General features: G+C 40.2%; 1 protein-coding gene across 3 annotated transcripts in view; it reads left to right on the plus strand.

The window, feature by feature from the left end:
• ME1 (malic enzyme 1) overlaps positions 1-23,764 on the plus strand; it is a 236,160-nt gene that overhangs the window by 135,024 nt on the left and 77,372 nt on the right. For all 3 annotated transcript variants that reach the window (XM_013948848.1, XM_013948847.1, XM_067294050.1), the window contains exon 6: positions 14,823-14,926. In XM_013948848.1, the coding sequence (XP_013804302.1) occupies positions 14,823-14,926 (104 nt within the window). The remainder of the gene's footprint in view (positions 1-14,822; positions 14,927-23,764) is intronic.

Genomic DNA, 23,764 nt, shown 5'->3' on the forward strand with positions numbered 1-23,764 from the left:
ACTGGACTTCTCTAGTATATCCACATAAGCGTATTATTTTTGCCTGTTTTCTTTTTTCTTTGCCATATCTAAGATTCCACAGAATGGAAAATTATGATCTGTGTTTAAATGATTAGTCTTAATTTGGGGCTTCATCACCATGCTCAGTAAGCACCGAATGACTGAAAAAGAGACTTGGAGTTCAAGATCCATCTGAACCTGAGTTTATCATCCTACGCTAATTTTATGAAGAAGAGTAGACACTTGTTCTTGTAGAGTAGCTGTCTCAAATTAGTCAGATGAATTGTACCTTAAAACTTCCTGGTTTTGTCCATGGATTATAAAAAGAGCTTGGACTAGCTTAGATGTTGAAATATCCAGCGTAGGTTCTTAAGTTAGATAACATGAGTCTTGTACTTGGTCTGCATTTCACTTTCCTCTCTCTACATTGAACATGCTGCTGTGTTGCTCAGAAGGGTTTTACAGAGATTAAAACTTGTTTTTGGACATATGTCAACCTCTTACTGAACGAAGTTTTTGCATCCTTGAGAAATGCCATTCTACTGTTTAGTGTGTGAGAAGACCTCAGCAATTGTCTGCTACTTTTGAGCTATTGTCATCCCTTAAATGTTGCCATTTTGGCTAGGGATATATGGTATTCTTTTTCTGGGGCTTTTATTTATTTTTATGAAATAAGCTATTTATGAATATTTCTTTTGTGAAATATTCTGTTAGACCATGGAAAATTTGACAAAGCCAGATGGTATTGCAGATTGGCATATTTACCAAACAGCATATTTGAAATGACTTTATAGGACCAGAGAAGTAGTTTAGGAGGGGAGGACTTTAGCAGGCAGAACATAAATGGTGACACTGGATTTAAATCTGTTTCATTTCATATTAAAAATAATGAGCTGTATGGGATATTACCAGGAATTCTGTCAGTCCCTTTCATTTCTTTTTACTTCACTTTTCAACAGAAGGGGACATACAAAAGAGGGCAGAAATGAATATCTTGAAATGCTTGTTTTGGATAGTATTCATAAATATCCATAGACCAAACTGATGTCAGGCTTTAATTCAAGATGCATCAGACCTTTGCAATCCGTTGTATTTAAAAGATAGCAACAAATAGTCTTTGTTTTGATTGACTTCCATTCTTTCTGAAATAGTAGCTGCTAGCTCTCTGCCTCTTCAGCAATTTGACAGGCAATGGTGTAGACAAGAGAGAGAATGAGCCACAAATATACCTATTATTACAAAATGTAGGATAAGAGGCATTATTTGTGCCTCCACGGAAATATGCCTCCTGTCTGGGACAAAATGTGTCACTGATGGAGTGAAAGGATGCTCTGACAAAAGCTGGCCCTTGCACTCGGAGGTCTCCTTTGCGCACAGAACTATTTTTCCCTTTTTTCCCAGATCTTAGGACAGATACCTAGTCAACAGCTGAGATGCCAGCACTGAAAGAATATCCCCAGGCTTGGTTAATAATCACCAGAGTAAGTCAAAGGAGCATTACTGGTGTGACTTGTTTCTGCAGAAGGAGGCCCAACCCTTTTGGCTCTAGTAAAGAAAACGACTGAGTGTCAGCACAGGAGATAATGATGGCAGGGTCAAAGAAATTTTGTTGGAGGACCACATGGGATTAGTTCATGGAAGTAAATGAAACAAATAGTTGAATGTTTAATAGATCTGAGAAGAAGAGGTCCCTACCAGTGATGAAGATATATAGTTACATGTGAATGGAAAAAAAATCAGAACAAAATAGAACTATTGATATGGAAACCAGATGCACTGATAACATGAAATTAGATTTTTAGTTTTATGAAGAATGTATCTGCTGATATGTTAAAATTCTGTTTAATTAACTGATGTGATGCAGTTTGTAAGAAGAGACTGGAAGTTAAGCTTTAAACACAGGAGGAAGGTGCTCAGGACGCACCTTGTGCACTATCAAACTGTGAAAATTGATACAATATTAGCAAAAATTTTTTTATTTATTAATAGGGTTTTAAAGATGAATGAACTCTTTAAGACTGAGTATTTCTTTAAAGCTTATGTTATCCTATCATCTAGAAAATGAAGTAAAATTATTGTTAAGATGGTATTCTTCTGAATATTATTATCTAATAGCAAAACTTTACTCATGTCCTCTTGTGAAAGGACAAGTCTCTGCTGTTCTCTGATTTTTATTTTTTTTTTAACTTTTTCTTCTGGTTTAGAAAGCTGGAGGTAGCTCTTTGTATTCAGGTGTTTGAGCTGCCTGTCCTAAAAAAACATTTGGAAATGTAAGTGGATGAAAATAACAGGAGTGATGCAAAGTTCTTGCTTTGCAAAAACAGTACAGGAAAGTTTGATTTATTCAAAGTGATTGAATGACTTCAAGCAGCTATCTCTTGCCATACTCTCTTGATTAAGCTAAGAAGATAATTTATTAAGATAGCTACACTCCTGGTAACTTTGAAGGAAAAAGTAAAAGGAAAATATCTCCAACTTCTATGTCTAAAGTGTCACTGAGGCTAGACTTGTTCATAGGCCAATAGTTTTTCAGATCACTTGTTTTCTGTTTCATAAATATAGATGCTGTTTTGGCTGTTCATAAATATTATTGTTGGAATTGCCTTTTGAGATTTATTATAAGCACATACTGCTGGACCCACAAGTACATGTACTAGTTCTTTCAGCATTTTGGGGTGGAGATTTGCCTCTTCCTCCTCATTTTTTAGAGCAGTAGACTTTATGAGTTTTGACTCTATCTTGGTTGTGGTAAGCTATTTCTATAGCTCATTTGCATTATCTGTCATATGTATTTTGAAATGTAGCATTGTGGGTATTGTTAAATGCTCCCTGATGTGTCACTGGAGATACAAATTCAGATTTTAGCCAGCTAGTTGCTGGAGCTCGTGGAGAAGAAATGATAGTTTTTAAAGATATGGGGCCTATTGAAGGTCGGTTCTGCAGAGAACTTAATGGTTAGTCTGAGCCTTTTCTGGATTGAGTAAAAGCTTTTATGGAAAGTGGATGACAGGGTTTTTAGGAGATTTCTTGTTATGTGGTCTGATAATTATATGAATAGAATACAAGACACTTTCAGACTTAGTCCATTCTGCCTATTATTTGCACATTAAAATATTAATGATTATATGCGGCAATACTCTGCTAAAGGCTTAAACAATGTCGGATTCTTCAGGACTATTGTTTTCTCAATAGACAAATGATTAAGTTTTTCAAGAAATGCCACTGGCAGGCAGACAACCATTTGTTTTCAGTTTAACTGTATAAAAGAATTATGCATCCTAAAATTGCGTTTGATGAAATGGTGCTCTGAGACCATGGTTCTGAGCATGTTCCAAGCTCAAACTCAAATTACAGGCATTTGCGGAATTGTCATCGCCCCTATTTCTGCATACAGATGTTAACATATAGGAGAGGTCTCCAAGACCATTAAACATAATGCAGTTTATTTATCTTGCTGATTACTTATTTTTTTTCCTAAAATACACAATGAAATAGGCCTCTCTGATCTCTTTACTAGCTCTGCTAGATACTTTTGGAGGCATATCACAGGAAGCCTGTTAGCCTGAATTAATGCAACAGTTCTACTTCAGATGTTGTGGTGATGCTATTTTGGAACAAAATAATTTGTAACCTCTTAAAATGGAGAGGCAGAAAGCAGTATTAAATGAGACCAATCTGTTGTCTCTAAGGAAGAGAGGAAAGTTGGCAGGGGGAGGAACAGGCTGTTGTCTGAGCTCTCTTTGTGGAAAACTTCACTATTTAGGGCTTGTCAAAATTGCGCAAAATGGAGTTTTCTCATGGTTCGTTCGGAGATCCAGATTAGTGACTCCTAAGGGCTTCCTAAGTCTGTGCTTCAGCCACTCTTGACTTTATATTGTTAGATGAGAAACAGGGGGGTGGAGGGGTTGCTTTTATTTCATGTATAAAGCTCTTTAAAAAGGTGATTGTCAGGCTGAGGAACTGAAAATGAAAAGTTTTTTAGATTAAAAATTTTGATTTTGGGGAAGGACCATCGTTTCTTACTTTTTCTGTTTTCTAGCAAAGCTGTAGTGTGGAGTGCCGTCAGCTGTTCAGCACAACCAAGAAATATGCATTGAAATAATACTTGTAACTTGATTATTTATATGCAATTGCATATTTCTTTCTGTAGAGAAAATAACAGGCTATAGCTAGGTGGTAGTGAGGAGTGAGAAGGTTTAGAAAAGTTCTGGTAAAATTTACTAAAATTTCTTTAAGCTCCTTCAAACAATAAACAAGGCTAAAATAAAAAACTCAAAGAGGTTTTGTGCTATTCCTAGGAAACTTTCAGGCATCTTTTGGGAGATGCAATCTCAGCATTTTATGAGAGTTTTGCAGTAAAGAGCAAATGAAAATGATCATTGCAGCATATTACTGTAAACATGTTGCTTGTGTCCTCTTAATGTTCATCCCAGTAATAAAGTTGGCTCTGAAAATACTAATAGCGCCAGTACCCTGTTTGTACAAAGCATGCCATTTTTTCAGACTGGCACAAGTCACACAGCATATGGATCATTCTCTACTTTCTCTTTTGTACAAATTAAACAAATTGTAAGACTGGAAATTATTCTTCCTCTCCTTTCCTCCTAGCAATCAAATGTCTTAGTAATGACCTGTTTGGCATAGCTACTATTTGGTGTAGAAGTTAAATGTACATTTAAGAGAGGGATCTGAAGCATCTGGATAGCGGTGGGATACAGGCATGGTACTAGGAAAAGAATCTTAGCGCTAATCAAGTAAATGCCATGTAAAGATCAGAAAAACATGATAACAACAGTTTTGCAAGTTTTAGAGTTTTGAAGCTAACATACGGTTAAAATATGTCTTACATGTATCTCCTTGAGGGCACTCTTAGTTTTTCATTTTCTGGCATATAAAATTGACAGACTGACTTACCAGCTTCTAAGAGGATGTCTTTTTCAATTACGGTACTTTCATAAATAATGTCTAATCCAGTCCTGAAGAAAACATCTGCTTTTCTCCTTATGAACAATGCATAACTTGTATTGCAGATTCAGTGATGGCAATTCTATGGTATTTGTTTCTAATAGTATCTAGAAGTTAAAGGCCTTGTTGATAATAGTCAATGTAAGGTGTTTTACCAGAAGTTGTTCCTATGGCATTTAAATTTTGGGGAAAGACCATTGCTTTTTACTTTCTCTGTTGTCTAGCAAAGCTGTAGTCTGGAATATGTCCAGCTGTACTCCCAGGTCTTTCCTAATTGGAAACTGCCAGAAAGAACAAAGGTGCACAGGGCAATTTTTGCTAGGTTCTTCAACTAAGTTTACTGCAAAAAGAAATTAATATCAGTGGAGATTTGCTGAAAATGCTTTACCCTCTGTGTGTAGATCTCTATACAGTGTCCCAGAAATGCGAACAGGTGAAACAAAACCTAATTGTTTTGAAAAAGATCTCATTCCTCTCATTGCCTTTGCAAAAAAAAAAAAAAAAAAAAAGGCATTTTTTAATACTCAATATAAAGTATGGTACAATATACATGTAATGTAGTTGTGCTATGTGTTACCTGGTTTTAGAACCAATGCAGAAAAGATATTCAAATGTCACTGTGAATTCCAGATTGGTGGGAATGGAGAAGCCAGTCCAGAAGGGATCTTCCTTTGGCAAGTGCAACGTTCATTGGCACCTGCCTCTAGCTCGTATTGTGAGTTTCAAGTGCTCGGAAATCTTGAGTTAGACCTAAAAATTGTGAGATAAATTTTTTGCTTTCTAAAAAGTGTTTTATAGTTTCCAGTATTTTGGAGGTAAGCTGAGATAGTGACTCAGATGTTCCTAACAGACTCAAACCAGAAGGCAACACCATGATCCCCTCCATACCCCCAGCTTGAGCTTTTCACAAATCACTTGATTCCAAGAACTGACTCTTGGACAAAAACACCAACATTTTGTGTGGCTTGAAATTGAGAGCTCATACCACAACAGCCCCATAAAAAAATCAGGTACATTTTGCCTCTTGCTGCAGCAACTTTTTCTCTTTGGATCTTGTACTTCATGCTCCCTCACCAACGGTTACTTATATAAATTGTGCTAGTTCATGTGTGTATTTTATATATGTTTATGAATGTTCCTGTTACAGGGCTGAATGATTCTGAGCTTTACATGTAGGTGCAGAGGAATGAGCCTGACTTCCTGGGAGAGCCTTTTCTGTACCCAACACTGCGTTGTAGGGAAAGGAGGGAGGCGCCCAGCCTGGGCCGTGCAGGCAGGCAGAAGGGATGGAGCCTGCTCCCTACACATTGCGCCCGGCTGCCAGCAGCCCGAGGACACTGGGCCCTTTCTTCTGTGCCACATACACAGACCGGAAACAGGCCACAGAATGTTCTTGGCACCGTTTCGTTCTGTACCGTCTCTTGCTTAGGGACATGTTGTGGTAGTTTCATAGTGTGTTACCAGATTCCTTCATGAAGCATTCTTTCCAGCCATTATAGTGATTTTTTTTAATTAAAGTTCCCTGGGATTGACAATTTTTCTGCTGGGAAAAGCTGTCTGGCTGTGTGGGAAATAACTTTATAATATAAGCAATGGGGGTAAGTGTTTGTGCAAAGTTGTAATTGTTATTTCCCCTTCAGGTTAATAAATTAGTGAGCTCCCTAAACAGAAGAAAGCAAGAGACACAAAGGTCCAGTTGAGAGATATAGTGCCTTATGGAAGGAAGGAACAAGTTGGATTGGAAAAGTCAAGCTTCTCTTTAAGGATAAACATCTGAAAAAGTCTATTTTAGTTGCACAAAACCATACATTAGGATGATTATGCACATATGGAAAAGAACACATTCTCCATATCTCATATCACTGTCTTAAATGATTTTAAAAAGATCATTTGAAATACTGTAACTTCTCCCTTTGTATTACATAAGGATATTGTTTTATCAGAGCATTAAAGAAGATTTATATTTCAAACTGTGCCAAATATGCATAACATTCTTTAGTATCTATATTTTCCACAGAAATTGTTCCCTTCAAGCCCTACATTTAACATTGATGCCAAAGGAACATTATGAATATATTATTTTTCAAATTCCTGACTATTACAGGTCTAGAATTTTGTCTGAATAGACAATGGACAGTTTTCAGTGATGCTTTTAGGGCTACAGATGGAAGAATATTTAATATAGTACAATCATCGTCTGTATACACAATATCTGTGCCTCTCAGACACTGGCAGTATAGAACAGCAGCCACTTTGGTTTGGCAATTTTAGCACTTACACAGTTGGGCTCAACTTTTATAACTCATTTCCCATGTGTTTTTTTTCCCCCTCCTTTATTTTTACCTAGAATAAGCCAAACTGATACCAATTCTTTGGCCACCCATTTTGGGATCTTTTGCAACATTTTCTATGTGGGAATCTGGAAACTGAACAGAGAGGTGCAAAGAGATGCGAAGATACTGTGTAGGCCAGTGTCTCTCTTTTGGGCACGTCTGGAGAACGTGTTAGCTGAGCCTCTCAAAGATGTGGCTTCCTGCTTTTGGGGCAAAACAGAGGATAAGGCCCCTTTTTCCTTGTGCAGGGGGCACTTTGCTGTTTGCAGATGTGTTGACCAAGGTCTGGTCTTTAGATCTGAAGGGCCATGATCTCTTCTTAGGTCAATAAGTATGCAACAGGGCCAGTGTAGTCAAAAGAAAAAGAAAAAAATTTTTGAACTCTTAAGCTGTTGGATTATGAACCCTATTTTTGTAATGTATTATACACTTTCAAACCCAATTAATGTCAGTGTTATTTGCAGGATTTGGCACATCTGACTTGCAGGTAGCATTTTGGAAGCATGGAATCTGTTACATGTCTTTTAAGGGCATTGTCCTGTATTTGAAACTTCAAATTAAGCTTATGTCAAAGAAAAGAGGCTTCCTAGTCTAATATGAATTGAAATCTCACTCATTTTTCCTAGTGCCATAAAAAGCACTTGCAGCTGTAAGCAGTTCTTGCAGGACAGAAAATCGTGATTCAGCATGTTAACGTTTGCAAATATAGATGAAAAAATGTAGAAATACAAATGAATGGAGATTGATTAATTTTGATAGAAGCTGGTGTTAAGCCCGAAACTTAGATTGTGTTTTTGACTGGGTAACTGTTTTACTGGAAAAAGTTTCACATGGAGTAAAATTTCAGTCTTCTGGAGTCCTCCAAAAGTTGAAATGTCAGACTTCTCTGGAGAAGAGAAATTCCACTTTGCTGACCAGCCCTTCCCCCATCTGTGCAAACTTAGATGAGATGGAATCTACAGACAGCATTTGTGCTGGTATTTATTAACATAAGAAAATGCTAATATTGTAAAGACAGCAGTAGTTCCCCCTTTTTTCTTGATGACTGTGTGCCCTGTTAGACTAATCATACTCTGGATTGTTTTTCATATCTGGGATGTGGCACATCATTGTCCCAAAGCTTGATGTGCCATCCAAATGCAGTTCTCCTTGAATTTTGTAGCTGTGGCTCTGATGCAAATCATTTCACACTGCAGAACTGGAGGTCTTTGAAGTTTTTAATGGCACGGAGGGAGTTGCTGCTCTGCAGCTTGACTGTACACCAAGCCCTTTGCAGGTGGCGCTAGGAGGTCCCGGACGCTCTCCGCTGACATCCTTGTGAGTGGAAAGGCTCAGTGTCGTGCAGTTCTCGGTCCTTCACCTGCAATTTTCCATGAAGCTGTTCACTAAAATATGTATCTATTCCAAAGAAACTCCTTGGTGCCAAATTTGAGAATAGATGACATTTCAGCATGTTTGTTCTCTATTGATGAAGCATATAAGCATGCAATTTTCTGTTTCTCACTGGTTTTGCAGATAAATTAGAGCCAGGTGCACAGCTCAAGCCTTGCTTGAACTTTGATGGCTTGCCGATCTCTTTACTATAAGTGTGCAATAGTAAGATAGTCTAAACAACTTGCTTCCAGTTTTAATACATGCAGGTGGTGCTTCAAAGAACTGTTTGTTATTTTACACAGCTAATTCTAAGTACATCTATATGATCTTTCCAGTACCAGAACCTCAATTAAGCCCTTTATTCTTGTAAACCTTTTTTTTTTCCATTAAAGCTTGAATGTACTGCATTGCTAAGCCCAAATATGTTTTATAACTTTTTTTAATCTTCGAACAAGTGTGTGTAAAATTGAATGTACATCAACTTTTTCAGTATCATTTAATATGCATAGCAAACACAACAAAAAAAGCAGTGTTATGTTTTGAAGGAGATTCCATTTCCAAAAGAACAAAACAAAGTTTAAGCTTTGACAACAAGCTAGGGAACAAAAGAAATCCAAGTCATTGAGGAAAAGTACCCAGTCATCATGTCAGCTTGACATACTTGATTGTAGTATAGAACTTTCTTTTCAGTAATTGTTTTGAAAACCATGCAATAGTCTATAGTAAATGTTAATCTCTTAAGATGTGTGAACACTCTAAAAAAGAAAAAAAAAACCCATGGATCTAGTTTGCATGGTGTTGACCTGAATAACAGGATAATGCGCTTAAGCAGCTTATTCATTCTTCAGTGCTTTTTCGAAAAAGAGAAGTTCCACAGTGGTTTGCCCTTCACAGTTTAGAAATGACCACTGTTCTTTTCACTTGTTGAATGTTTAATTCTTTTGTCTCCACCCTGGGTTTCTTCATAAGTTGTTCCAAACAGGACTATAAAGGAACTTTTGGGTTATTTCTTGTCGAACTGTAACATTTGTGAAGTAGAATGCACTGAGCTGTAAAGGAATTTCGAACCCTTGGTGTGGCTGGCCAAGCTTTTCATCCGAGATGTATTCCTGACTTAATGTCCATGCTGGTGAGACTTCCCAGGCTGGAAGCTTAAACAAACCCCAGAAAGACTGAGTTAATTGTGGATTAAGTATTTCATGTTAAATTTCAGTATCAAAGATACATGAATAAATTCATGCATTGGTCTTACAAGGACAACTGATTTAGAGTTCCAAATTGTAGAACTGGCTACAGATTTAAAATGGTCACAATTATTAAGCAGTGATGTAAAAGTGGCAAAAAAAGTAAAAGAGCCTATGTTTGAAGGCAATCTTGTAGCTTATTTAGTACTTATTACAGTATTAATATGAACATGTACTTCTCTTGAACTTTCACAGAATTATAGCCCAAATGAAGCTGGCTTTTTGATGGAATCAGCATGGCTTAGTCTGGCTGTGAAGCATTTTTGAAACATGGCCTAACAATTTAAAAAATAGAGGGACCAAAGATTTTTTCATTTTGGGCATTATTTTACAAAATGAGAACACTGATTGATTGTTTAGGAAAAATCCTGCTGAAGTCTGTTAAAATGTCAAGTCAATTTGCCTGTTAGAGACAGGGGAAGAAGAGTTATGGGATCTGGAGAGGGGATAAATTACTTAATGCTGAATTGAACTGTCGAGTGCGCGGTATGCTTGCATGGGATGCAGAGTAGCGTAAGATTACCAAAAAGAAAAGCTGCTGGCAATAGGATTTTCCTCGCTGTTTCTGCGATCCCCAGCACTTGTCCTGCCAAAGGTGTGCAGCAGGGCGGCTCTTGCCCCTGGCAGCTCGGCTTTCCAGCCTTGCTTGTTCAGCCTGGTGGGAAGCACCATGCAGCTCCCACGGGGCTTCCAAACTTCAGATTTCACACCGCTGAGCAGCTAATTTGCAATTCATGTGAATTTATTTTCCAGAGAAGTAAATTACCCTTTATTTTTCCAGTTTTCCTAAGTTCATTTTAAATAACTAGGCAAACTCAAAATGGAAATAAAATATTACTCTAGAGTAATACTCTAGAGTCTCACTCTGTCTTCACTACAAAATTGGAAATGACTGTAAAAAAAAAGAAGAGCGTACAAAAGACAACATGACTTGACACAGGTGGTGGAGGAGCCAACAAGGAGAGGTGTGCTGCTGGACCTCGTACTAACAAACAAAGAAGGACTGGTGGAAGATGTGAAGGTTGGGGGCTGCCTTGGCTGCAGTGACCATGAGATGGTGGAGTTCAGGATCCTGCGAGGAGGCAGCAGGGCACCAAGTAGGATTGCAACCCTGGACTTCAGGAGAGCAAACTTTGGCCTCTTCAGGGACCTACTTGGAGGAATCCCATGGGTGAGGGCCCTAGAAGGAAGGAGTGTTCAAGAGAGCTGGTTAATATTCAAACATCACTTCCTTCAGGCTCAAGAGCGGTGCATCCCTATGAGTAGGAAGTCAAGCAAAGGAGGCAGGAGACCTGCATGGATGAGCAAGGAGCTCCTGGCAAAACTCAACCAGAAGACGGAAGTATACAGAAAGTGGAAAGGGGGACAGGCCACTTGGGAGGAATATAGGAATGTTGTCAGAGTATGAAGGGATGCAACGAGGAAGGCTAAGGCCCGTTTGGAATTAAATCTGGCTAGAGATGTCAAGGACAGCAAGAAGGGCTTCTTCAAATACATCAGCAGTAAGAGGAAGACTAGGGAAAATGTCGGCCCTTTGCTGAATGGGGTGGGTGCCCTGGTGACGAAGGATGCAGAGAAGGCAGAGTTACTGAATGCCTTCTTTGCTTCAGTCTTTACTGCTCAGGCCAGCCCTCAGGAACCCCAGACCCTGGTGGCAAGAGAGAAAGTCTGGAGAGAGGAAGACTTTCCCTTGGTGGAGGAGGAGTGGGTTAGAGATCATTTAGGCAAACTTGACACCCACAAATCCATGGGCCCTGATGGGATGCACCCACGAGTGCTGAGGGAGCTGGCGGACATTATTGCTAAGCCACTCTCCATCATCTTTGAAAGGTCATGGAGAACAGGAGAGGTGCCCGAGGACTGGAAGAAAGCCAATGTCACCCCAGTCTTCAAAAAGGGCAAGAAGGAGGACCCAGGGAACTACAGGCCAGTCAGCCTCACCTGCATCCCTGGAAAGGTGATGGAGCAGCTCATCCTGGAAGCCATCTCCAAGCATGTGGAGGACAAGAAGGTGATCAGGAGTAGTCAGCACGGCTTCACCAAGGGGAAATCATGCCTAACCAATCTGATAGCCTTCTGTGATGGAATGACTGGCTGGGTAGATGAGGGGAGAGCAGTGGATGTTGTCTACCTAGACTTCAGCAAGGCTTTTGACACTGTCTCCCATAGCATCCTCATAGACAAGCTCAGGAAGTGTGGGTTAGATGAGTGGACAGTGAGGTGGATTGAGAACTGGCTGAATGGCAGAGCTCAGAGAGTTGTGCTCAGTGGCACAGAGTCTAGTTGGAGGCCTGTAGCTAGCGGTGTCCCCCAGGGGTCAGTACTGGGTCCAGTCTTGTTCAACTTCTTCATCAATGACCTGGATGAAGGGACAGAGTGCACCCTCAGCAAGTTTGCTAATGATACAAAACTGGGAGGAGTGGCTGATACCCCAGAGGGCTGTGCTGCCATTCAAAGAGACTTGGACAGGCTGGAGAGGTGGGCAGAGAGGAACCTCATGAAGTTCAACAAAGGCAAGTGCAGGGTCCTGCACCTAGGGAGGAATAACGCCAGGCACCAGTACAGGTTGGGGGTTGACCTGCTGGAAAGCAGCTCTGCGGAGAAGGACCTGGGAGTGCTGGTGGACACCAAGTTAAGCATGAGGCAGCAATGTGCCCTTGTGGCCAAGAAGGCCAATGGTCTCCTGGGGTGCATCAGGAAGAGTGTTGCCAGCAGGTCGAGGGAGGTGATTCTCCCCCTCTACTCAGCCCTGGTGAGGCCCCATCTGGAGTACTGCGTCCAGTTCTGGGCTCCCCAGTACAAGAGGGATGTGGCACTACTGGAGCAAGTCCAGCGAAGGGCCACAAAGATGATGAGGGGACTGGAGCATCTCTCTTATGAGGAAAGGCTGAGAGAGCTGGGCCTGTTTAACCTGGATAAGAGAAGGCTGAGAGGAGATCTTATCAATGTGTACAAGTATCTGAAGGGAGGGTGTCGAGAGGATGGGACCAGACTCTTTTCAGTGGTGCCGAGCGACAGGACACGAGGCAATGGGCACAAACTGAAACACAGACAGTTCCGTCTGAACATGAGGAAAAACTTTTTCACTGTGAGGGTGACAGAGCACTGGAACAGGTTGCCCCGAGAGGTGGTGGAGTCTCCTTCTCTGGAGATATTCAAAACGCGCCTGGATGCGATCCTGTGCAACGTGCTCTAGGTGACCCTGCTTGAGCAGGGGGGTTGGACTAGATGATCTCCAGAGGTCCCTTCCAACCTCAGCGATTCTGTGATTCTGTGACTTTAGAATGCATCTGACATCCAGCTCTTGCCAGTTTTTCCTGCAGTGTCAGGAATAGGTACATAATTATCATTCTGATTTTGCTTCTAAAATACTTAGAATAAAGTGAATATAGAAGTAAAATGTCAGCCAGAGAATATGGTCCTCAAACATGAGTGCTATAGAGAATTGGGGAAAGGAAGGGACAAAATAACTACAATGTAATGACTGCATCCTTTTTAACAAATTAATTTTAATTTTAAACTTTGTGTGTTCTCCAGTTCAAACAGTTGAATGAACAATGAATATCTTCTGAATGTCTATAAATAATATATTAGAAATATTTTGTTTTGAAATGGTGACGTATTTAGTAATAATTTGAGAAAAATCAGCTTCTAATCATACTAAATTTATGTGTTGGATTTTTTAACATTCTAATCTGGCATCTTTCATTTTTTATTGAAAGGAGAAGAGTAAGGAAGAAACAAACGTCTTTGTAGGCCAGCACACTAACCTGCATTAGGATAATCTCAGGGGATACAGAATACCTGCAAAGTTTCAAGTTTCTTACTGATTCAAATCAGTCTTCAGCTGTGGCTTGTGACCTAAAGGATTTTTCAGTTCTACGACATAGAAAACCGGTAAAGAAATTTTAGGGACTTTTCTGAAATACAGAGAGTGGATTTCAGATTCCTAGCTTGAATGAGGCTGAGCAAGCTCTCCAGCCTTGTTCCTTCATCTTCCAGATAGAAGACTCTATTCTGGAAAGAGAGGTGGCCTGTATTTTTTCCTTATGACATTTTCCTAATTGATACTGGTGTACAAATTTCTGCAGTGATGTTGACTCCCCAAATTGTTGTTTTCAGATGAAAAATGTTTAGTCACGTTCCTGACCTATTTTCCAAACTGTTTGGACATGTGTGGAAGGACTGTACATTAGATACAAGAGAGAAATGATCTTACTCATTTTGAGAGGCCTATGCTATAAAAGATAATCCCAAAGGGTGTTTTTATTTGAGGGTTCCTGGGAGAGCCAGTGAAAGTATTGAGATAGAGAATTGTTATAGCTGTAGTGAATTGTCAAAAGAATTTGCAAAACACTTCAAACACGTTTATTAAGTTTATAAGCTATATTTTGGAAAAAATCAGACCAAACCCAGACTTTCCAGTAGTGAAGACATGGAATAAATGCAGGTCTGGTGTTTGTGTGGACCTAGAGGAAGGTCTGCATCATAAATTTGAAGGAAGAAAAAATGAAAGATTTCTCTTTGGGAGAGATTTGTGAAACAAGGATGAAAGTGAAGAAAATAGTTTTTTTTAAGTGTCAGAACACCATCAGGATGTAAAGGAAAAAGAGGAAAGTACTAACTAAAGCTTTAAAAGATACTTTTGAAACCTGACTTTCTAGGTTTTACTTCTTCACTTGGGAACAATACATTTCCTTTGATACAAGGGTATCTATTTCCCTTAATACAAAAGGGTGTTTCTTTAATCTCTTTGTTGCATCTCTTCAATCTTTATGTAGAGGTGGATAAATGGATACCTTCATATGCTTAGGTTAATCCTCAAACATTGTATCCCTCTTCTTTTTAGTTTAGAATGTACTAGTGTAACTTGTTCATGTAATAGTTAAAACTTTTTTTTTAACAGGCATTGCTGAAGGATCCTTTGTATATTGGGCTGAGACACAAGAGAGTCAGAGGTCAGGCCTATGATGATCTTCTTGATGAATTCATGGAAGCTGTGACTTCAAGGTATGTGGTACATTTGTGCTATTCATTGGTGAATTCCACTGTGAACTTCCATCTTGGGAAAAAGAAATTTCAATAGCTTATGAAAGGAGGAGAGAATGATGAGATCAGAGCTGTCAGATTTCTAACCTTTTTTATTTTGAGCATAGTATTTTGCAAGTTGATCAACTGTCTCAACTATTTGCCCTAGATATTGCAGTTTTATGACTTCACTACATGTTTGCGATAAAACTCATCTTGAGATGAGTGAACTAGTTTTTCAAACTGTTTTTTCAAGACTTGCATTGCTAGGTATTTGCCTAACCTATTTGTTAGGCATTTCTCTATGCCTTCAGTTCTGTTTTAAACTGTCATTTACTATGCATAGTATTTTCAGACGTGTCTGTTCATATGCACCAGAATGAACCATGCTTCTGGAAAATCCTCATGTGTCTCAAAGTGGCATTCTGCAGCTCCTGCACTTTTTTCCCCTCAAGTCTTACATAGTGACCAAATAGATTCAGGAGCATTTTGGATCTCTTAGTCTATAATGGCTTTAGTGTCTGATTCAGGTGAAGCTTTACTATGGGGAGAATGTGAATCACAGAATCACAGAATCACTGAGGTTGGAAGGGACCTCTGGAGATCATCTAGTCCAACCCCCCTGCTCAAGCAGGGTCACCTAGAGCACATTGCACAGGATTGCATCCAGGCGCATTTTGAATATCTCCAGAGGAGACTCCACCACCTCTCGGGGCAACCTGTTCCAGTGCTCTGTCACCCTCACAGTGAAAAAGTTTTTCCTCATGTTAAGATGGAAGTGTCTGTGTTTCAGTTTGTGCCCATTGCCTCGCGTCCTGTCGCTCGTCACCACTGAAAAGAGTCTGGCCCCATCCTCTCGACACCCTCCCTTCAGATACTTGTACACATTGATAAGATCTCCTCTCAGCCTTCTCTTCTCCAAGCTAAACAGGCCCAGCTCTCTCAGCCTTTCCTCATAAGAGAGATGCTCCAGTCCCCTAATCATCTTTGTGGCCCTTCGCTGGACTTGCTCCAGTAGTGCCACATCCCTCTTGTACTGGGGAGCCCAGAACTGGACGCAGTACTCTAGATGTGGCCTCACCAGGGCTGAGTAGAGGGGGAGAATCACCTCCCTCGACCTGCTGGCAACACTCTTTCTGATGCAGCCCAGGATACCATTGGCCTTCTTGGCCACAAGGGCACATTGCTGCCTCATACTTAACTTGGTGTCCACCAGCACTCCCAGGTCCTTCTCCGCAGAGCTGCTTTCCAGCAGGTCAACCCCCAACCTGTACTGGTGCCTGGGGTTATTCCTCCCCAGGTGCAGGACCCTGCACTTCCCTTTGTTGAATTTCATGAGGTTCCTCTCTGCCCACCTCTCCAGCCTGTCCAAGTCTCTTTGAATGGCAGCACAGCCCTCTGGCGTATCGGCCACTCCTCCCAGTTTTGTATCGTCAGCAAACTTGCTGAGGGTGCACTCTGTCCCTTCATCCAGGTCATTGATGAAGAAGTTGAACAAGACTGGACCCAGGACTGACCCCTGGGGGACACCGCTAGCTACAGGCCTCCAACTAGACTCTGTGCCACTGAGCACAACTCTCTGAGCTCTGCCATTCAGCCAGTTCTCAATCCACCTCACTGTCCACTCATCTAACCCACACTTCCTGAGCTTGTCTATGAGGATGCTATGGGAGACAGTGTCAAAAGCCTTGCTGAAGTCTAGGTAGACAACATCCACTGCTCTCCCCTCATCTACCCAGCCAGTCATTCCATCATAGAAGGCTATCAGATTGGTTAGGCATGATTTCCCCTTGGTGAAGCCATGCTGACTACTCCTGATCACCTTCTTTTCCTCCACATGCGTGGAGATGGCTTCCAGGATGAGCTGCTCCATCACCTTTCCAGGGATGGAGGTGAGGCTGACTGGCCTGTAGTTCCCTGGGTCCTCCTTCTTGCCCTTTTTAAAGACTGGGGTGACATTGGCTTTCTTCCAGTCCTCGGGCACCTCTCCTGTTCTCCATGACCTTTCAAAGATGATGGAGAGCGGCTTAGCAATAATGTCCGCCAGCTCCCTCAGCACTCGTGGGTGCATCCCATCAGGGCCCATGGATTTGTGGGTGTCAAGTTTGCTTAAATGATCTCTAACCCACTCCTCCTCCACCAAGGGAAAGTCTTCCTCTCTCCAGACTTTCTCTCTTGCCTCCACGGTCTGGGGTTCCTGAGGGCTGGCCTGAGCAGTAAAGACTGAAGCAAAGAAGGCATTCAGTAACTCTGCCTTCTCTGCATCCTTCGTCACCAGGACACCCACCCCATTCAGCAAAGGGCCCACATTTTCCCTAGTCTTCCTCTTGCTGCTGATGTATTTGAAGAAGCCCTTCTTGTTGTCCTTGACATCTCTAGCCAGATTTAATTCCAAACGGGCCTTAGCCTTCCTCGTCGCATCCCTGCATACTCTGACAACATTCCTATATTCATCCCAAGTGGCCTGTCCCCCTTTCCACTTTCTGTAGACTTCCTTCTTCTGGTTGAGTTTTGCCAGGAGCTCCTTGCTCATCCATGCAGTTCTCCTACCTCCTTTGCTTGACTTCCTACTCATAGGGATGCACCGCTCTTGAGCCTGGAGGAGGTGATGTTTGAATATTAACCAACTCTCTTGAACACTCCTTCCTTCCAGGGCCCTCACCCATGGGATTCCTCCAAGTAGGTCCCTGAAGAGGCCAAAGTTTGCTCTGCTGAAGTCCAGGGTTGCGATCCTGCTTATTGCCCTGCCTCCTCCTCGCAGCATCCTGAACTCCACCATCTCATGGTCACTGCAGCCAAGGCAGCCCCCAACCTTCACATCTTCCACCAGTCCTTCTTTGTTTGTTAGTACGAGGTCCAGCAGCACACCTCTCCTTGTTGGCTCCTCCACCACCTGTGTCAAGAAGTTGTCACCAATGCTCTGCAGGAATCTCCAGGACTGTTTGTGCCTAGCTGTGTTGTCTTTCCAGCAGATATCGGGGTGGTTGAAGTCCCCCATGAGAACCAGGGCCTGGGATCGTGAGGCTACTTCCAGCTGTCTGTAGAAGGCCTCATCAACTTCCTCATCCTGATCAGGTGGCCTGTAGTAAACACCCACAACAGTGTCACCCATGCTAGCCTGCCCTTTGATCCTTACCCATAAGCTCTCGACTCGCTCTTCATCCACCCCTAGGCACAGCTCAATACATTCCAGTTGCTCTCTCACATAAAGAGCAACTCCACCACCTCGCTTTCCTGGCCTGTCTTTCCTAAAAAGCACGTAGCCATCCATGACAGCACTCCAGTCATGCGAGCTATCCCACCATGTCTCTGTAATGGCAATGAGATCATGGCCCTGCGACCGCACACACATCTCTAGTTCTTCCTGTTTGTTCCCCAAGCTGCGTGCATTGGTGTGAAATTGTCACCCTGCTCCACTCCACATGATCACAAATTTCTGCTGCTTCGTGAGTGTGACAGTAATGCATATATTCTTACTGCAGTGCCTACATGGTTTTCTCTAGCTCCCTGACTCCATGTGCGAGATGTCGGCAGTCTGAAAGTGCCTATCATACTTGGCAGAGGTTGTTTCTGCTGTCTGTCCGCAGTGATAGTTCAGTGTTCATCTTCTCTTCCCCCAGATATTAGGGTTGCATTCAGGTTGGAGTGACTCCCCTTCTGTATAAAAAACAAGACAAAACAAAACACAAACACAAAAAAACCAGGATGAAGTTTCTAGTGCTTTGGTTTTAACTGTCATGGTATAGACCTGTACTAAATCAGCTCTTTCTCTTGCTTCCTTTTTTTTCCTCTACAGAAAGGAGTTGAATTTATAATTAGAACATGACACATAAAGTAGTACTTCTCACATGTGGAGTTATAGCCCTGCATTCTGTGTGTATACCTAAAATAGTAGGTATAAAATAGTCTAAGTCCCTGGATCCTTAGCGGAATGCATTATCTACATATATAGTAAACTTTAAAGCCAGGACTGTGCTGTGGAACGCAGAAATAGTTTCCAGTTCCTTGGTCTTGGTTTGTGTCCCCCATCTGTGTTTTGCTTCCATGTCGGGACTTTACCTGAATGTGCACAAGCCTCCTTCCTCCTGCACTGGTTCCTGTGCAGAAGAAACCTGGGCAAGGAGGCGGTGTTAATACACCTGCCTGAAGCATGGATTCCTCCACATGTTACTCTACTCTTCCCCATCACCCCTGGATGGCTGGCACGCCCTTGTTTTTAATCTTCCAGTGAAAGTTGCTGGTTTAACTCTGTCCTGTAATGTGTTTGTTATTCGTTTTAGTATTCTCTTTCAGATAAAGTCGATAAATGCCCATCTTCCTAGTAGAAGGTATGGAGCATTTGAATTGCTCTGTGGACCAAGTTTTTAGAATCACTAACTTAATGTGTTCCCTCACTCACCCTTTCTTTAAAACAAACCATGTGGTTCTTTATGCTGAAGAAAATCATCAGTGTCAATCAGAAGTTTATTTCAGTAATGTTTGAAGATCTGGTTGACCACCCTTTTTTCTTAAACATCTCTAAAACTCTATAATTTCAAGCAATTTTTAGCAATTAGTGTTTGCTTGACCTTCTGAAAGATCACTTTGTTCTCAGTTAAATTGTCATGGTCTACAGTGGTGTCATTTATTTTGTTTCAAGTGGAGCACCTATAATTCAAACTTTGTATGGCTGACTTGTGAATTGTTTTGGCTGTAGTGTGACAGCTATATCATTTATGACACTCTCTGATAAAATGTAGGGAAAAGTGATGTACCTAGGAGAAAATCAAGTCCATTTGTTCAGTAATTTCATATGTTCCTAAATTCAAATTTATATTCAGCTTGCCACAGGCAGACTGGGCCCATCCGGCTGAGTCTGGTGGGGTGGGTCTGGCTGTTGAAGATGCAGATCATGATTTGCTTGATTGGGGGTTGTTTTCTCTTGCTGGCCATTGCGGTGATTCTAGGTAATTGTATACTTTGGTTAAATGCTAGTCATCTTTATCTTTTGAAAGTTTCTATGTTTCCTCCTTTCACATTTCTTATCCTTCTCTGGCTGTTTCAGAGGACTATTTGCTTCACTGCTCTTCTTAGATACATTTGCTGTATCGCATTTTAGGTTAGCTATACTTACTGTTAGTTATTGCCAGTGTAGTCCAGAAGAGGCTTTTTTATTTAACGTTGCCTAATCAATTCAGAGAATGGAGAAATCTATATAATGTTTTGAGATGAGATCCATGGTTTATTTATTGAATGTGATTTATTTTCAGTCATTTCCAAGACATACATAACCACGAACAACACAAAGCACAAGGATGTTGTGTATTTTTAATAAGCAAATTTAAAGACAAGCTTTCAGGTATTAACAAATATTTTCAAGAGAAGAGACTGCAATTTGGAGAACTATGGTAAATCTCTGTTTTATATCTTTTTCTCCCTTGTACTTCTCTAAAGAAACCAAATGCTAATAAAAGTGAGAACCAGGTTTTAGCAGCATTGCCTGAGAACAGGCAGGAGTAGCCAGCCATGCAGCGCAGTGCACTTCATACATGCTTTTCATTGGTTTTCAAGGAATCTTCCTAGACATGAGTATCATTTTGATTGACTGTAAATTTCAAAATGCAGACTTGTGAAATAATCTCCAGTTCCCGGCTTGTCCAGTTCCAGAAGTTTTTGGATGAAGAATGATATATTCCATTTTCCATATTTTTTGACTGTCAATAAGTTATACCACCAAAATAAAAAAAGGTATTGATAAGGCAGCCTGTGTACAATAGTAATTTTATAGTAGCTACTGTTGTTCTGGACTTAGTATTGATTAAAAGGTGTTCTTTTAATTTAACAACTAGATAAGAATAAGAGCAAGGCTAGTAGTAAGTAGTTCATCTTCATCTTGCTTCATCTTGCTTTTGTTGCTCTGGTAAATAATAGATGTGATGTGAAAGATAATCAAAACAATATAGCTATGTAGTCATATACTTGGCTAGAAGTATAATACAGGACTGATGTATATAGTCAAATGTAGTTATACTGGCCCCTCAGCTAAGAAATATGTTTGTATTTTTATTAAATTACCCAGAGTCTATATATTGTATTTTATGCTATATTTCATACTGAAATATATAGGTAGAACTATTTTGAAAGTAAATTAAACTTGAAGTATGCTGTTCTTTTTTAGCAAATTGAAGAGCAATGGAATGTGTAGGAAGTGGCCAACATACGTAAATAGTACGTGTGACCCAATTCAGTAAGATAAACTGAAGTTCTCAAAATAGGAGGTACTGAGGGCTGTCAGGTCAGGCCAGACCGGTACAACCTAGAGCTGTCTCCTTTTGCTCTAGCAGTGACTGTATCTGCCAGCAGCTCTAGCCGTGGAAGGCAGAAGAATCCCGGCTTTACACATCCTTGCAGCTTCCATCCATAACTAGAATCTCCAGCTGATCAGTTCAGTCCAGCTGAACAACTTTCTTTCCACTCTAATAGTTTAACAAAGTGACAGAAATTACTGAAGTTTCACGTATTTACTGCAGCTTGTTGCACTCTTAAAAGGTGGTGCTCCTGGGTATGTCAGCAGGGTATGGCAGCTTTCTAACCAGAGATCTGCAAGGTTAGCTTTCAGTGACGGGTAAAGAAGATGTTGTTAAGGCTGATAACTAGGCAATGCTGTTAGATCTCATTAAAATTTTGCTTAAATTAATGAATAAGTTTCTAAGGCTAGAAGAACTGCTTGTGCTACTGCTAATTTGTATTGCAGTGCAAGATTCTGGTAGAAGAAACTGTTCAAGCAGCAGTATCGTTTATGTTCTACCTTGACCTCAGATTAAAGAGATTTTGAATGCCTCCGTAGGGATCAGGCTGAGAAAGGCATTTCATTGCATTTACAGTATAAAATTGGTATACAAGTAAATAACACAAATTAGACTTGTAATACAGTCTGAGAAACAAACTTATTTTCAGTGAGAAAACATCCTGAAAGGCTCTTAACTCTGCTACTTGGTAAAGGAATAATACTGGTATTAGAGCAATAGGCAAAAGCTTCAAAACCTATGGAAAGATTTTGAATCTGTCGAACATGTTAATTAAGGCCTTTGGCACTTTACTATTTTGGTACATGAAGCATCTTAAAATCTTGTGTGAGAAATCTTTTTTTCTTTGAGAAACTGTAATACTCTGCCTTTTTCTCTTTTACACAGACAGCTGCATATTGATCTTTTCTGTTAGATCAAACAGGAATCGCAAAAACAGTAGTTCTGTTAGTCAGAAGAATAGAAATGGTTGAAGGTGCCGCAGTAAAAATGTCATGTAAATTGCAGGATTTGAGGCATGCAATATGTGAATTAGGGTTGATATTTGCTTTGTTTAGCATTGGGCATATGTACATTAGTAAATCAGTATATGCAAAATATATATGTATATGTAAATTAGTTTAAAGTATTCAATTAGCATGTAAGCTATTATTTTAATATTAAGAAAAGGGGCTGTATTTTTTTCTCCTTTGAGAAGAGATTGCTGAAAATTGTAATGAGTATCCTGTAAGGGAAGAGCTTTAAATTGGGTCAGTAAATGAGAGCTGAGAAATAAAGAAAAAATGTTCCTCCAGTGAAACCATATCCTTACCTTTTTATTTTCTTATGCATCATAAATCAAATTTTTCATTATTTAGACTGAATTCAGGATTCCTTCGTAGAACAGATTCTTTCTTCAGTCCTCTGCTTTGTTTTTGTTGCCGCATAGTACGGTGTTTCCTTCTACACCTGAGTTGTATGTTCATAATGCATTGAATGTGGTGTGCCTCTGCAATTTGTAGGTAGTTTGATAAACTGATTTAAGAAAATAGTGATCAACAGAATACTATTGAATTCCCTTCAGAGTGAATTCCTTGTTGAAGTAGAAGAACATTCATCCTTGTTTTGGGTTTTGTTTTGTTTTGTTTTGTATTAAAAGGGAAGATGGTAAAACTTCAAGAAAGGAAGTGTGCAAGACTTCTAACTAAACTTCAGAAGTTTAATCTTATGTTTAGATTTTTATAAGCTGATGCAGCATCATTTATAATGTATCATGCTCAAATGTCACCGTTATAGAGTAAATGCTGTGATGCATAGAATAGAAAATGCTTTTTAAAAAAGCATGTCATATGAAGGTACAGTTTCATCAACTGCAATACTTTCTACTTCTCAGCCTCCCCTTCCATTCACTCCCCAAAAAACTCTTCTTATAGAAGCAAATTATTTATGAAAGACTGAGTGTTTAAAAACCTGAAAATGTTCATTCCTGAAAGATTTTGGTATAGTACCCAATGTGCTATCATTGCAGAATGAAATGTGTACAATATGATTTTTCCCAGATGTGGGAAGGCAGAAGCATATGGAAAGTATCTGGATTTTTGTTGGCATAAATCCAATGAACAGCTTTTATTTACTTACCTATGTATGTATTTTTCTGTTTATTAATTTATTACTTGTGCCAGCAGCTGTACTCTCTGTGGGCATGTACTATAATTTCTCTGGACATTACCAGGTGTTTCTTGCTTTTGTGTTGGTATGGTAAAAGGGAATCATTTAGGAGAACAGAAATCTTCTAGATGGAAGGAATGTTTTACAACATGAGAAAAAATGGGCCAATATCTTCATCATTAAAGAACTTAAATAAAATTGAAAAACTTGCTCAGAAATGTTGCATTCTGCCCTATGAAGAAATGGATCATAAACCATTTCATAGGGAGAAGTAAATTTTTCCAAATGACAAGTTGTTCTTAAATAGCTATGTTTACAGAAGAAACTCTGAGAGGAGGGATTGCTAAACAAGACTTTGGTGGCTGGGGTTGATCCACCAAGATTTCCT

Source organism: Apteryx mantelli, chromosome 3 (genome assembly GCF_036417845.1).
Source record: "Apteryx mantelli isolate bAptMan1 chromosome 3, bAptMan1.hap1, whole genome shotgun sequence".
Lineage (NCBI taxonomy): Eukaryota > Metazoa > Chordata > Aves > Apterygiformes > Apterygidae > Apteryx > Apteryx mantelli.